Source organism: Chinchilla lanigera, unplaced genomic scaffold (assembly GCF_000276665.1).
Source record: "Chinchilla lanigera isolate Chin_1 unplaced genomic scaffold, ChiLan1.0 scaffold00032, whole genome shotgun sequence".
In the NCBI taxonomy this organism is placed as follows: Eukaryota; Metazoa; Chordata; class Mammalia; order Rodentia; family Chinchillidae; genus Chinchilla; species Chinchilla lanigera.
The window spans coordinates 13,511,621-13,527,353 of record NW_004955433.1 but is presented as its reverse complement, the minus strand read 5'-3'; the positions used below and the strand labels follow the sequence as shown (position 1 = coordinate 13,527,353).

The following is a 15,733-nucleotide window of genomic DNA, read 5'->3' as shown; positions in this document are numbered from 1 at the left end:
CCTTTTATCTTTAAAATAAAAAAAAAAGAAATCTTAACTATCTTGTGTAAGTCTATCTATCTATCTATCTATCTATCTATCTATCTATCTATCTATCTAATCTATCTATCTATCTATCTATCTATCTATCTATCTATCTATCTATCATCTGTCTATCTGTCATCTATCTATGTCTGAGTCCTATATCGATCCATTCTCTCCTTTCTCTCTTACACGCATTTCACTGTTTTGATTTTTAAAAAGCATAATATGACATAAATATTTCCTAAAAATTAAGCATCTCACGTAATCTCATGTTTTATTAATACATGGTATTCCATATTAAGATGAAAAATTGTTTATAAACAACATCTGACAGTTTAAGAATCTTGTTATTTTAATTTTTACTGCTATAGCGTGAATACTCTTAGAAGTCATTGTGCACATTCATAACCATTTTCCTTTCCTTTTCTTCTCAGTTTTTCTGTTTTTTTGTGCTATATATCAAACTAAGGCATTTTGACATGCCATGCAAGCACTCTGCCACTGAGCAACAACCCCAGCCTTTTCATAATGGTTGTTTTTCTTAGGATAAATTCTTGGTAATGGAAATTCTGAAACAGAATTTGCTGCTAGGAATACCAAAATGTTTTTCCAATATTTTAATTGTATCATAGGCACATACCACACACTTCCCATACTATCCCTTACTCTGGGTTTTGGCTCTAAGGTTTTCTTGAGAGAACTGGGCCCAGAGGAGGCTGGGCCCAAGAGGGAAAGAGGGGAGGTACCAAGTTCACAGAGTGGTGGTATCTCTGGGTAAATGGCCATGGCAGAGGAGCAAGTAAGGGCAGCCTTAAAGAATAAATGTGTTGCTGACCTCTTCCCTGATAACATCAACTTTCCTCTCTACTCCCCTGTCAGGTGTTATCGCCCTTGGCCAAGAACCTCTTCCACAGGGCCATTTCTCAGAGTGGTGTGGTCTTCACTGCTGGCCTGTTCAGCAAGGACGTCAAGCCTGTGGCTGAGGTAGGTTTCTACCTGGTCAGCTATGGTATGTTCTTCTGGTCTCCTGGAATTCACAGGTCTGTGTATCCAGAGTTGCTGTGGAATTCAGTGGAGATGCTTAAATGATCACTGAAGTGAGACTGGCTGAACAGGAATGGCTCTTTCAGAGCCAACAGTTAAACCATATTCTGTATTTTATATTTTCCAGTGAATCATCTTATCTAGGCCTCCTGCAACTCTGCATAAGCTTTTTTGTGTTGGAGACATGTTACACCCTTTAGCATTTCACCTGGATTAACTCTTTATAAGAGAAGTGTAATGATTACCACCACATATGAATGGGGCAAGAAAAGCCTGAAGAGGTTGAGGGGCTTGCTAGAGGCTGCATAGCTAGGAAGGAAAGGAGTTGGGATTTGAAAAAAGACAGTGAAATCCTGGATGCCAGCTCTATGTCTCCAGGCAAAATCCCTCTTGAGTCTTTCAACTTTGAGAATATTGTCTATCTATGTATCTATGTATCTATCTGTGTATGTATGTATGTATGTATCTATCTATCATCTATCATCTATGTATCATGATTCTAGAGATAAACTTTGTAGCAAATTTTAACACAGATAAACTAACAGAGACACATATATTGTGTTACTGGGTCATGCGAAAATTCCAGTTAATAAAGAAGCAACACTCTGAGGAACCCGGAACACACATCTTCCATTTTAGGCTCCTCCTCCTGCATTTAGAAAGTGGGTTTAGGATTACACCCCTCTGTGTACATTGCTAGAGGGAAGAGACACTGCTCTGGAACTCCACCTTTACTTGTCATCACTCCAGAAAATCGCTGCTACTGCTGGGTGCAAAACTACTACATCAGCCGTCATGGTCCACTGCCTGAGTCAGAAGACAGAGGATGAGCTGTTGGAAGTGACAAAGAAAATGGTAGGTGGCTCCATTCTAGTGGCCCCATGCTGTGTAGTTGGCTTTAGACTTCATCTGCTCAGCTGCCCACTTGCAGAGGTTAAACCACTTGGGATAGTTTCTTATCTTTCAGCATCACTCTTAGCGTACTCATCCAAACTGGGAATTTCATTTTTGCTTTTTTATTATGAAATAGTACAAATGTCAAAAATACCTAATAATAACATGAACAGGGGCTGGGGATTTAGCTCAGCGGCAAAGCGCCTGCCTGGCAAGCGCAAGGTCGTGAGTTCGGTTCCTGGTACCGGAGAAAAACAAAAAACAAAACAAAACAAAACAAAAAAATAACATGAACAACTACATAACAATCCTCATCCTCCAGCTCTTTCAACTGTAATATTTTGACATTCTTGTTTTCAGATATATTTTAAGAAAGTGAATAGTTTATTTTTTTGCAAGCAACTAACCAGGTAGCAACCATATTTCTGCAATCAACTAGCCTGTTTGTATTGGCTGATTTAAAAGAGCTATAAAAATTATAACACAGCAGTAGCCCAGTTTTCTAGGTTTATTGATAACTCTGACTCAGTTAGGATAGCTTGTAGCTATCCATCATTCATCTGTTGTTCCCCATCCTTCTTTTCATCTATCCATCCTTCACATGCAATTCATTAACAATTTTATCAGTCTAGCACTTATCAATCCATAACTTTCCATGTATCAATTTTCAATCTGTTTTTCATCCATCAGTTATTAACAAGATATCTAAACTATTTCACTGAGTACTCCTATTCTTTTTTTTTTTTTTTTTTTTTTTTTTTTTTTTTTTGTGGTGCTGGGGATTGAACCCAGGGCTTTGTGCATACAAGGGAAGACCTCTACCACTCAGCCACATCCCCAACATCACTGAGTACTCCAAAAGTAATGACACATCAGTCACCCCTCTGCTATTTTTCTTTTGTTTATCCATGTATCAATCCGATTACACCTGTATTGACCAAGCCACTCATCCATCTCTCCACGCTTAGTGTCTAGAAAGTGCTTTCAGTGGAGGTAATTATACATAAATTGACCATATTGTGTTTTCATAAAGAGGTATCCAAGGAGAAATAAAACCACATAATTAGTGGGTTAAGTGTAGTGGGAGTGCAGAGAGGGAATGTATTCAAAATAGCCAGTAGTGACACTTCTCAAGGAAGGTGACATTTACACATTGGTGGAAGGTCATAGCCATCTGTCACCACAGAGAAACTCAGCAGAACAAATATCCAGAAAGAGTAGAGTGCAGGGCCAATGGAAACCACTCCCTTTGTGAGGGAGTTTCAGTTGTGGTCTCATGAGTTACCTGAGCTTCTCAGTTCTCTATCTGGATCTCAACCCTGGAAGAAACTTCTGTGACTTCAGGACAAGCCTCTAGTGCTGTGTTTTGCCAGTGTGTCCATGGTTTGACTCTAATGTGGCCCTAGAGTTGGAGTTCTCATTCATTAGGTCAAATACATTGTCCAAGATAGTCAAAGAATTAAGTCAGTGCTATTTTCTAACATCTGAAAAGAGGAAAATATTTCAATCATTCTCCATGTGGCACAAAAGAACACAGTTTATGCAGGAATGGCTGGTGACTTTGGGAAAAGCCGTGGAACTTCTGATCCCAGGAAATCTTTCTGAGTTGTTGTGGAAATGCTTGCATGATTACCATTGCTTTCAGTACACACACACCACACACATGCACACACACACACACACACACACACACACACACTTTGCTTGTGAGCGTTACCTACATAATGGAGGCATCACTAGTGTTCACTGTTCATGTATGTAGGTCAGACCTTAGCAGGTGGAAAGGTAGAAAATTCCATTTTTGTGAATCTTTGTAGTCTTGTTGAACACACAATAAAGAAAAGCATGAGTTGAAATGGGCATTGGTGAGTTTGTGTGAGTCAGGCATTTCTAATGCGAAATGAGAAAACTCCTTTTAAAATCACTGGAAGGAAAAAAGGTTGTGATGTTACAGAATCCTCAGGTAACCAACCATTTCAGAAACAGAAGGCTCAGAACCTTATGGCTGGATCCAAGTGTTTCCCCCCCACCTCTGGTACCAGGAATCAAACTCATGACCTTGCTCTTGCCAGGCAGGCACTGTGCCGCTGAGCTAAATCCCCAGCCTCCAAGTGTTCTAAAGATATTGAGAATCTACTTGATTTTATCACTCAGCTTCTACCCTTGTTGGTTGGCTGCTCTGAATCACATTTATCACCTGGGAAGCTTAAAAGACAACAACCCTCTGAACTTCTACCTGTTTAGAAATCACCTATCATAAAATTACAGCATTAGATTTCATGTACACTCGATTGGACTGACACTGGCACGTATCTATCATTACATTAATGCCTAAATTTAGGGGTATGAAGGCTCCAGGTCACATATACATACCCAAAGTTATGAAATGGGAGAGAAAAGGGAAACGGGGATGAAGAATAATGAGAATTCCATTTTCTGTCACTCTATTTTGCCTCTCACCTGACCAGTCAACCAATGGTCAACCATTGTAGCTAACACATTTCCCCAACTGCAGTCAACTCCCTTCCACTTTTCCTCAGAAGAAAATTGAGGCTATGTTACCGGGAGGAAGAAACAAGGGAAAGGATGAGGAGTGCAGGTATCAACAGCAAATGTCTTCTGAGGAGTTCCAGCAATCCTGACTTGGGGTTATCTGCCCTAACCTCTCTTGCTAGTACCTGCCCCTCCTTGTCTTACTCTGCCAGCTGGTGCTCACGCCCAGCAGATTCTATATACTGCCCTTCTCTGGAACCAGCCAAAGAGGAAGCAGGGGGAAAACCATGATATCTCTGGGACACAGTGCAAATGAATGACCCTGGAAAGTCTTCTCACAGTGTCTTCTGGCTTTGTCTTCACAGAAACTACTTGGTGTGGATTTAGCTGGTGACCCCAGAGAGGTAAAGATCTTTGTTTTCTTGATTCTGTGTTTTGACTCTTTACACCTTTAGACTCCAATTCAGTGTTAAAGAAAACATTCTCTTTTGTGTAATTATAAAACCTCCTTGTGTGCATGCTAAGTGCAAAGAGGGTCAATGACTTGCCAGGGTAATACCGACACAGGAGACTGCATGGCACCCCAAACAAGGCCACTCTGACAAGGAATGGGAGAAAGAGTGGTTTTATTGCCAGCGTCCCTCAGTAACTGGTGTCTACCGAGAATGGAGAACAAAGCCTTGTTTCTACTTTTATATTGTTTCTATCCTATGGGGCAATTTTTCACTGGAAATCTGCACAAAGGAAAGCTACAGAAGCAAAATCAATGATTAAAAGAAAATAAACAGTGATCAAGGAACTTCAGAAAGGCCTTTCCAAGTCTGCTATGCTATATGTTTGCCTCACAGCTGAACCCGTACATGACAAGGGTCAAAACCATCAGTCTCTTCAGGAAGCTCAGATACATCAATTCCCCAAAGCAGCTTAGCTGTACAGTAAATCTATAGTTGTCCAGCTTCACCCCAGGAGGTGGTCTCCTTTCTCAATACAACCAGGAGCATCAGGACAGGATCGGAATGCATTACCTGATTCCCAGTGCAATGCTCCCCATCAGCAAATCTGTACACTTTGGATTCAGCTACCCTTTTCTCATTCACATTTCCTTGTTTGAAAAGGCCCTGTGGAAGGAGAGTTTTTCAGAAACTTCTACTACCAGAATGCAGAGAAGCCTGGATAAGAGGCTTCAGAGCCTTTTTTTTTCCCCCCCCTCCGGTACCAGGAACCGAACTCACGACCTTGTGCTTGCCAGGCAGGCTTTGCTGCTGAGCTAAATCCCCAGCCCTGAGAGCCTTTTTTTTTTTGGAGGATAGGTCTCTTGGGAGGACACAGGTAGCCTAGGATCCTGGCACCAGGAAACCTCAAGAATCTATCTCTTTCTTTTTCCTCCTCACTCCCCATGGGGTTGTCAGGGTCTGGTGCCACTAGCTGTGTAGGATCTTAGAATCCTGTCCTTCTGCAACCTCCCTGTAGGTCATAAAACTCCTCTTAAATGTCTTGTGAGGATGAAATAAGATCTATTCAGCCATGCAGCACATATTTATGAAGGTATTTTATGTGTCAGGACCTGAATGAGTAGTTGGGCTATAGACAGTGACAGACAGGGGTGGAGTATGTTTGAGAGGGCACTGGAAGAACTTGGGCTGTCATTCAGAAGGAGGTGGGCAGGTGGATAAACCAGAGGGGTCTGGCTGGACCAGTGATGCATTTCAGGTTTTGCAATGAACTTTTACTGGGAGTGAATTAGGGAGCTGGGAAGAGGCAGAACAAATGCAGAGACTACCTGAGAAGCCACTGCTTCTCAACAGCCCAGCCAAAGTGTCCTGCCTGATTATACCAGGGCTGGAGTGGTGAGGTGGAGACATGTGTGTGGAGTCTGGCTGTATTTGAAGGAAGAGCTGACAGGATTTGCTGATGAACAGAGTGTGGGTGTAAGGAAAAGACAGGAGGATGGGTCTGAATTTTCTGACCTAAGCAAGACCATGCAGATGGTCTCCCAAGGCAGGTACCAGTGTCAACTGGGTAGACAGTGGCCATCACTGTTGTTTTCATGGTTGGTGATGTCAGTGTTCTCCTATGGAAGAACCCCCAAAGCCCTCACTGCCTCCTGCACTTTTTCTATTTTTCTGCCCCTTCTTTTCTTCCTCCACAGTGTTACCAGACTTGCCTTTGTAACCCTCAGCTAGAATATACTCTCCCTTCTTAAAGTCTGACCTTGCTGATATGACAAATTGCCTTTCCTCCATTGAGATAATCTTAACATACCCCAGGGTCAAGGATGTGAGAAGACCATAACACTTGTCCCTGCCCCAAGGCATTCCTCCAAGCCCAGTCCTCCCCCACAGTCCTGGGATTAGAGCCCTGCCCAATGATACTTCTGTGCCTGTGCTCAGGCTGTTTTCACTTTCAGGACATTCTTGTCTCTTCTTAGCCATAGCCTTTATCCCACTGTACTTGGCAACCACCTGCTCCCAGGGGCCTGTTATGTATCTTCCCTCAGATAAGCTGTTCATCTTGCTGGTTCCCAGAGCAACCCTCTCTACACTGCACACTCTTTCTACAGTAACAATAGTTGGATTCAGCCTGTCTGTATTATTAGTGATTACAGTAGGGTATGGCCTTTGTCTTGATCTTCTTTTGCTCCTAAGTGGGGAATGAAGTGTCATTTAAGCACCTTGAGTGGTAGTTTAATATCCTCAGCTTTAGAGATAAGTAGGTACACTCAACCGTAACTTAGCAATGTGGGATTCTGTACTTGTGAATTCGCTTACTTGCTGAAGTTTATTTTAACCCCAAGGTTAGTACTTGTGAAACTCCTGTGGTCCTCTACAATGAACTTATTGACAGAGCACTGAGTAACTTGAGTCACATCATGTCCATGTACCCATGTGAGTTCAAAGGAGAAGATCTGTTTTATTGCTCCATCTCTCATACTAAAATGTATCTTTTTGGGCATCTATGAGTGCTCCATTTTTTGCGACATTTACTTATGTTAGTGATTTCTTAAGAGAGTTCTCAGGCATAGTATTGAAGTGCTGTCTACTGTTCCTAAGCACAAGAGGGTATGATTTGCCTCATGGAGAAAGCACATGAGATAGATAAACTACACTCAGGCTTGACTTATGATTCCTTGCTGTGCATTTAGTGGTGAGTCAACATATCCAAGATTTGCTTATCTCTGTGTAAGCCCATTCTGGAAAGTGGTAATATAATATCTGTCTTACTGGTAATGGCAGTATGTGATGCAGCTATGAAAAAGATGAACATACCCCTCAATTTGTGGATTCATGGGATGATGAATTTAAAACAAGTGTGTAAGCTGGCATTGTTGTGAAGCAGAAGCTAAAGAAATTTATAATTATCCAGGGCCATGAAAATCTTCAGCCCTTCCCAGGTGGTGTTTCATTATAAGTAAATTGTATATGGAAGTCTTTTTAAGAAGTTTGCATTATATAATAAGTGTTTAAGTGGTAACCTACCCATATAAAACAAGAGCGATGATAATGTGGCAGAGGCTCCCAGGACCCTAACACTGGAATTTTTGGAGCAGTTACCCAGTACTCACTAGTTCAGAATTCATTGTGATTTCACATATATAACTATTAGAAATAACTAGAGTCAACTTTTTGTATATTGTAATGATATATATTTAAATTTGGGTGATGATTCCCTTTCTCCTTTCCCACCAGTATCACCTCACCACCCCTGGCATGACCATTAGCTCTCAGATTTCTTGGTGTCTTGAAGACACAGCCTTGTCTCTAGGACCATGAGTTTCTATGGCCACTGCCCAGTGGTGTGATCTATGATACCTGCCATACCCTCATACATGGCCAGAGAGACAGATGGGAGAAACAGAGAGAGAGAGAGAGAGAGAGAGAGAGAGAGGGAGAGAGATAGAGTTCAACAGAGTAATCACAGACATTCTGTTGTTATCATCAATAAGGCCATCCCTTCATTCCCGGTGTGATGGATGGAGTGCTGCTGCCCAAGACACCTGAGGAGATTCTTTCAGAAAAGAATTTTAATACTGTCCCCTATATGGTAGGAATCAACAAGCAAGAGTTCGGCTGGATCATTCCAATGGTGAGTATGTACTAGCCTCTTAGACAGATGCAACCTCTCTATACATTCAACCATCATCCACCTAACTTTTTGTCCCAGGAGACTGTCCTTCTCCAAGACTCTTTTATTTGTCCACATTGGCACCAGTGGAACTTTTTTTTCAGAACTTCTCTGGGATGGCACGTATGTCACCTGGATGGTACAGCCTTAAGATCCTCTTCCTAAAATAATTTTTATTACCTTTCCATTAAATAATAATGAAATGTCCAGCCTTAGAGGTTCTACGGAGGTAATAATTGTGCATTTGTATAAACTGAGGAAACCTAGATAGGTTAAGAGGCTAAATACTCCTGGAGAGATAGGATCAGACTCAACAGCTTCCACTTTGGGCTGGACTCATGACTCCTTTAGATCTCCACTTGTGTTTTTAGGCACCTTGCAGGAAATATTCTGCTTCAGAAGAGTTTTCTTCTTTTTTAGTATCAAAGATAAGCAAAGCTATGCACTAGTTAAAGCAGGGGGACAGGTTTTATTTAGTAATTTGATCGCAATGGGAAAAAGATCAAGCATGACCTGAACTTGGAATTTTGAACACCAAAGACTGAAGACGTGCAAGGTCAAGGAGGCTCTTTGGGTGTGAGAAGTGGATCCATATGTCTAGATCACTGGATTTGCTCACCATTGTTCACCTGTAGGAGAAAGATTTATTTTCATGAAAGGAAGCAGAAGTGTAGGTTGAAATGAGGCCCCCATTGAAATGTCAGGAATATCAAGAATCATTTCCTCATATGCTTATATTTAAAATATATCTCAAAGCATTTCCACAGATTTAGCTCTTGGACCTTGGAGAAACTGTTTTGAGGGAAAGATTTAAACTTCAAAGGGCAGAGAAGTATTGATAATTGTAAGTTTTCTAAGGTAATTACTTTAAGGGAGGATTTGATTTTTTTTCATTTTTTGTTTTTTATTTCTGGTCTTTTTGAGACAGGGTCTCGCTATGGAGTTCAGACTGGCTTTGAGCTCTCTTTGTAGCCCAGGCCGGTCTCAGACTCACAACAATCCTGCTGCCTCAGCCTCGTGAGTGCTGGAATTACAGGTGCGCACCACCACACCTGGCTAAGGGAGGATTCATAATCTCTGCATATGATCAACATTTTCCTTTCTCAAGCAGGCATTTTAGGGGTCTGGGACATGACTAGGACATGACTTTAAGCACCAAGAAAACAGGAAGGACTTGGTCAAGTGACTGTGGAGGTTTGGACAATGTTCTCACATTTTGAGAATTCTGCACTTTTCATTTTACAAGCATTTCAGTGGTTGAGCCAAAGGACCAAAGTCATAAAGGTGATTTTGTTCTCATCAGTCATCTGAGTCTGTGGGATATGGTCAGTAATGCCATGTTCATGAGCCCTCTGCTTCTAGAATACCTTGGTTTAAACATTTCTAAGTGATCCCTTGCTGTCTAGGTGAACATTTACTCCATAACTGTATATATCTATATCTATCTATATCTATCTATCTATGTATCTATGTATCTATTGTCTATCTATCTATCTATCTATCTATCTATCTATCTATTTATCTATCTATCTATCATCTATCTATAATCTATCTATCTATCATCTATCTGTTATCTATCTATCTATTTATCTATCTATTTATCTACCTATCTAATCTATCTGTATCTTCTCTGTTTCCTGTCCATGTATCTCTCTGTCTATATCTATCTCTTTCTCTATCTACTATATATCTATCATCTATCTATCTATCTATCTATCTATCTATCTATTGGCTATCTATCTCTCCTTTTGAGTTTCTAGATATGTCCATTTGTTTGTTTCACTGATGTTTTGGAAGTCATGAAACCCAAGCTAATCAGGTCCCAACACAGATCCTTCTTTCCACATTTATTTGGTTTGTTTCCTGTTAATTCATGATTGCTCATAAATGCTTAATCCTTCTATTAACAGTTGATGGGAAATCCAGTTCCTGAAGGCAAGCTGGACCAGAAGATGGCTACATCAGTCTTGTGGAAGTTCCATCGCTATGTTGTAAGCATGTAGGAAATAATGGGAATTAATGCAAAAACAAAGAAGAGCTGGGAGCTTGCCCAAAATTACAGCCCGACTCAATGGCAGACAAAGGCATCTGTGGTTTGGCCCATTTTTCTGCCTTTCCCACTTCACTATCTAGGGAGAATTTGCACAGGGCTCAAGAATTTCATCATCAATAAGGCCTTGTTGACTGGCTGAAGAATCCACATTACTCACCAGGTGGGCGTTGTCCTTTTCTTCATGCATTTCAGGATATTCCAGAGAAACTGATACCAGCGGCCATTGAGAAGTATTTAGGAAGAACAGATGACCCTGTCAGAAAGAGAGAGCTGTTCCTGGACTTATTGGCAGATTTGATGTTTGGCATCCCATCTGTGATTGTGGCCCGTGGCCACAGAGGTGAGTCCTAGAAGACAGATTCTGACACACCAGCTTTTCTCTCTGACCTGCCCACCTCTCATCTAGACAGATATAGAAAGTGTTGAGGGTCAGAACACAAAGACTGATTGCACACCTCCTGGGGAAGTGCTCTGCCCTATTTTGCTTCTACCAGGACCTGACTTGAGGAAAGGATTCAAATACAAGTTGGTAATTTGACCAGTCATCACAGAAAAGAGTAGTAGGGAGAGATAAGGAAATGACAGGGGCAACCAATGGAAGCCAAAATTATGCAGAGCTTACAATGTGTCTGTTGTGCAAAACTAGAGCTACAGAGCTATGGGAATGACAAGGAAGATGTGAATATCAGGGTTGTCCTGTCTGAGCAGCAAGGAGCTGGGCATTTATCCATCAATACCCACATGTCATTTGTTGAGGACTATTCCAAAGAGTTACTAATTTTATGATATTTTGATTTCTGATGTACACAGGCCAAGTGGTTTATAATGGCCAGAGAAAAGCCTGAGATAAAATTACAAGTGCTGGAATTAGGGGTTATGAATGAGGCAGTAGTAGCAATTGCCATAGCAGCTCCTACCTTGAGGTGGTGGTGATACGTGGAACTAGAATGCAAATACTGGATAATGGGTCTTGAAATACTTTCAAAGTAAGAGGTAGATTTCAGCTAGGTTAACTAGTGTATCTGGGGGAAGAGTAGGAGTCAAGTATGGGATCAGACATGTTGTTCAGGAGCAAGAATGGCAAATGCAGAGGGCAGCAGATGGTGCAGGATGGGGGCAGGTGTGGTCATTTTCAATGTCTGCTAGGGCTTTTTCCTGTCTTGGTGAGGGCCAAGATGGGTCTATCACAGGGTCTTCTGACACTGACCCAGTGCTGGGTGGATGGAGTGTGAGTTTAGGGATAGGCGAGCTGGCCTAGATGGAGGTTTCCGCCTTCTGGGTTCCATTTTGGAGCCTCAGAGAACCCTTTTATGCTACCAGGTCTCATTCAGCAAGTTGCAAGCCAGTAAAGAGCTCTTTATTCCAGACTCCTCTCCTGAACATTCTGGAAGAGTTTTTAAATTCATGACTTGATAAATGTTATAAAAACTAACCTTCATATTTCTCTTTCACTGTTTCATTTTGTGCAAATGCAATTATTTGTAAGCAATTTCAGAACATTGAGTGAATACAGTATGACAAGATATTTTGAAAGAAAGAATGAGAATGACTGATGTAATTTCTAAAAATTATAAATTGACAAATTACATTTTGTAAATTTATGCTGTACTTATTGTTAATATGATTTACAAACACAAACAATAATAATTATTATATTATGATTTATGAATACAAATTAGAATAGTTACCACAAGCTAACAAACACATACAACTCCTTAATAATTGAATATTTGCTATAGTGAGAACACTTAAAGTTTATTTTCCTAGAAATTTAATTACACAATATTCTATCATTTACTACATACACCACACTATGGAATAGAATTAAAGAAGAAGAAAAATAAAACAAAATTTTTAATCAAGATTCAGTACACTTTTGTCATCATCTCTTCCTTCCTTTAATACCAACCTATATCACTACCATCTTTCTGTCTGGTTTTATGAGTTTTAGATTCTACATGCAAATGATAACATGATATTTGTCTTTTCTATGCATGACATCTCACTTACAATGTTCTGCAGCTTCATACATGTTGTCACAAACACAGAATTTTTCTTTGAAGGTGAAATAGTGTTGTGTATAATACCAGTTTGTCATTATCCACTCTTCTGCTGATAGACATGGGCTGATTTCATAACCTAACCTCTGTGTATTCACAGCAGTGAACATGATGTGCAGACTTTGCTTCAACAAACTCATTTCAAATAGCACTTTGAGCAGATACCCAGTTAGGATCACTGGATATCCAGTTAGGATCACTGGATCATACGGTAATTCTAGATTTAGTTTTTTGAGGGCCATCACACAGCAGTGTCAAAATGTCCCCTTTCTTCACAAGCTTGCCAACATTTCCTATTTTTCCCATTTTATTTTTTGATGAGTACTTTTCTTATTGAAGTAAGATAATATCTCATTTTGATTTTAAGTTCCATTTTTCTAATTACTAATGACAGTGAGCATTTTAAAACTACATTTATATTCATTAATATGTCATCATTTTAATGTAAAGTGTATTTATTTAAAAAAATATAAACTAAACTACAAGCCATTGTTTATGGCTTTCCTTTTTTTTTTTTTGGTTTTTCTCCGGTACCAGGAACCGAACTCACAACCTTGCGCTTGCCAGGCAGGCGCTTTGCCGCTGAGCTAAATCCCCAGCCCTCCCTATTCTTTTTTTTTACCAAAGTGGGACCTTTCCTTATTCTCTTTTACCAAAGTGGGACCTCCCTTTTCTTGCAGCTCTAGTAGGACACACAGAAGATGCCTTCCAAGAGAGGCAGAGTAAGGTGTTGGTGAGAACATTTGCCCCATTAACGCACCCCTGGAGAATAGTAGCTCATGAGTATCTGGTCTTGACCTGCGGTTAGGGTGGAGGACCTGTTTTGGGAGGGTAATAGGCAGGGCAGAGCTCAGGGCATGGTCTACAGTGGACTCACCTCTCCATTCCCATGTTCTGGATCAAGAGGACAGCTTGATCAACCAGGGAGCCTAAGAAGTTTTGGAGGAATGAATGGGCTGACAGTGATAAAGAGCATTTCCACGATCTCTGTAGTTGGGGTCAAGACTGCCATTACTGTTAGCTGAAAGGGTGAGTGATACAGGACTTTAACAGTTCTCCAGTCCTGCTGCTTGAGGGTCAGTTGGGGTTTAGTCTGGTTGAGTTTGGAGCTACTTCAGGGGTGTCTAGGACTGGCCTATCTTAGATTCTGTAACCACCAGAGAAAGTACCAGGGACTCCTCCTTTTTCACCTCACTCATGTATGTCATCTTTTGAGAAACGCAGTCCTTTGCTTATTTTTTAAATTGAGTTCTTTGTTTTGCAGTGGAGATGTGTGAGCTTCTTATATACGTTTTGCTAAATAAACTCTTGTCATATGTATGGCTTGCAGATTTTTTTTTCTGTCTGTAGGTTTTCTATGCATATTGTTAATTATTTTTATTCCTGAGAAGTAGCTTTTCAGTTTGAGGCAAAATTTGTCTGTTTCCCATTTGTCTGTTTTGTACATGTGTTGCTGCTTATGCTTTTATTTTTATTTTTTTGGTACCTGGAATTGAACTTAGGACCTCACACTTGCCAGGCAGGCGCTGTGCCACTGAGTTGTATCACGGGTCCCTGCTTATGCTTTGGAGTTAAATCAAAAAGTCATTTTCTCTAACCATTGTCAAAGTATTTTCTATATTTTTAAGTAACTTTTGAGTTTCTGATAGTATATTTTAATTTTTGATTCTTTGGTAGTTGATTTTTATATTATGACAAATAATAGTTTAGTTCTATCTTTATGCCTGTAGAAATCTAGAACCCTTTACTAAGGAGACTCAGTTTTTCCCATTGCATATCCTTGGCAAACTTGTCAAAAATCAGGTGACTCCATGTATTTGGATTGATTTCTGGAATCTATATTCTAACCATTGCACAGGATGTGTGTGTGTGTGTGTGTGTGTGTGTGTGTGTGTGTGTGCATGTGTGTCTATAGCCATTACCATGCTGCTTTAATTACTATAAAATTGTAATGTCTGCTGGAACTCTGGTAGTGTGATATCTCCAGTTTTGTTCTCTATGTTTGCGACTGCCTTGGTGACTTGGGACTTTTTTGTGGTTTCATATGATTTTGAGGATTATTTTATATTTTCTTGAAGACTGACACTGAAATTCAGGTAAGAATTTCACCTAAGTAGCAGATGCTTAAGGGCAGTATGGACATTTTAACAATGTTAATTCTTCCTATCCATGGACACAGAATATTTTCCCACTATTTGTATGTTTTTCAGCTGCTTCCATCAACATTTTATGAGTTTTAATGCACAGATATTACACCACCTGGATTAAATTTATTCCTAGATAATTAATTTTTTCTTTTTGTAGCTAGTATAAATGACATTATTCTCTTGAGTTCCTTTTCATTTCTAGTATATAAAAATGTTACTGAATTTTTGCATGTTCATTTTATGTCCTGCTATTTTGCTGTATTCATTTATTAAAAGTGATTTTGGTGAAGTTTGTGGGGATTTGTAGCTGTAATATGTCATCAGCAAACCTTAAAAACCCCACATCTCCATATCCTGTTTGGACAACTTTTATTTCTTTCTCTTTCCTAATTGCTTTTGCAAGGACTTCCAACACAGAGGTGGTAAGAACAAGCACCCTGTCTTGTTCCAGATTTAACAGGAAATGCTTTCAAGTTTTCACATTTTAGGATAATATGAGCAGTGCAGTTCTCATATATGGCCTTTGTTGAGTTACTTTTTTTAAATCTCTAATTTGGTGACTTTTTTTATAATGAAAGGTGTAAGTTTTTTTAGATTTCTTTTTCTGTGTCTGATGGGATGATCATGTTTTTGTCTTTCAGTTTGTGGCAAGATGTGTCACACTTTTTGTACACAGGGATAAACATATTGTGGTGGATTATCCTTTTATTGTCTTATCAAATTCAATTTGGTAGAATTCTTTGGAAGATTTTTATATTTATGTTTATGAAGGTCTGTAATTTTCTTTTTGTATACTTGCCTTATTTTAGTATTAGTGGAACATTAACCTCATAAAAATAATTTTTAAATATTCTTCTTGGCTTTTTTCGTTTTTTTTTTTTTTTTTTTTTTTTTTT

General features: G+C 39.8%; 1 protein-coding gene across 2 annotated transcripts in view; it reads left to right on the top strand.

The window, feature by feature from the left end:
- LOC102010298 (liver carboxylesterase 1) overlaps positions 1-15,733 on the top strand; it is a 34,371-nt gene that overhangs the window by 11,245 nt on the left and 7,393 nt on the right. For both annotated transcript variants that reach the window (XM_013516222.1, XM_005388336.2), the window contains exons 6-12: positions 904-1,008; positions 1,819-1,923; positions 4,821-4,859; positions 7,302-7,305; positions 8,402-8,538; positions 10,488-10,568; positions 10,823-10,970. In XM_013516222.1, coding sequence (XP_013371676.1) covers positions 904-1,008; positions 1,819-1,923; positions 4,821-4,859; positions 7,302-7,305; positions 8,402-8,538; positions 10,488-10,568; positions 10,823-10,970 — 619 coding nt within the window. The remainder of the gene's footprint in view (positions 1-903; positions 1,009-1,818; positions 1,924-4,820; positions 4,860-7,301; positions 7,306-8,401; positions 8,539-10,487; positions 10,569-10,822; positions 10,971-15,733) is intronic.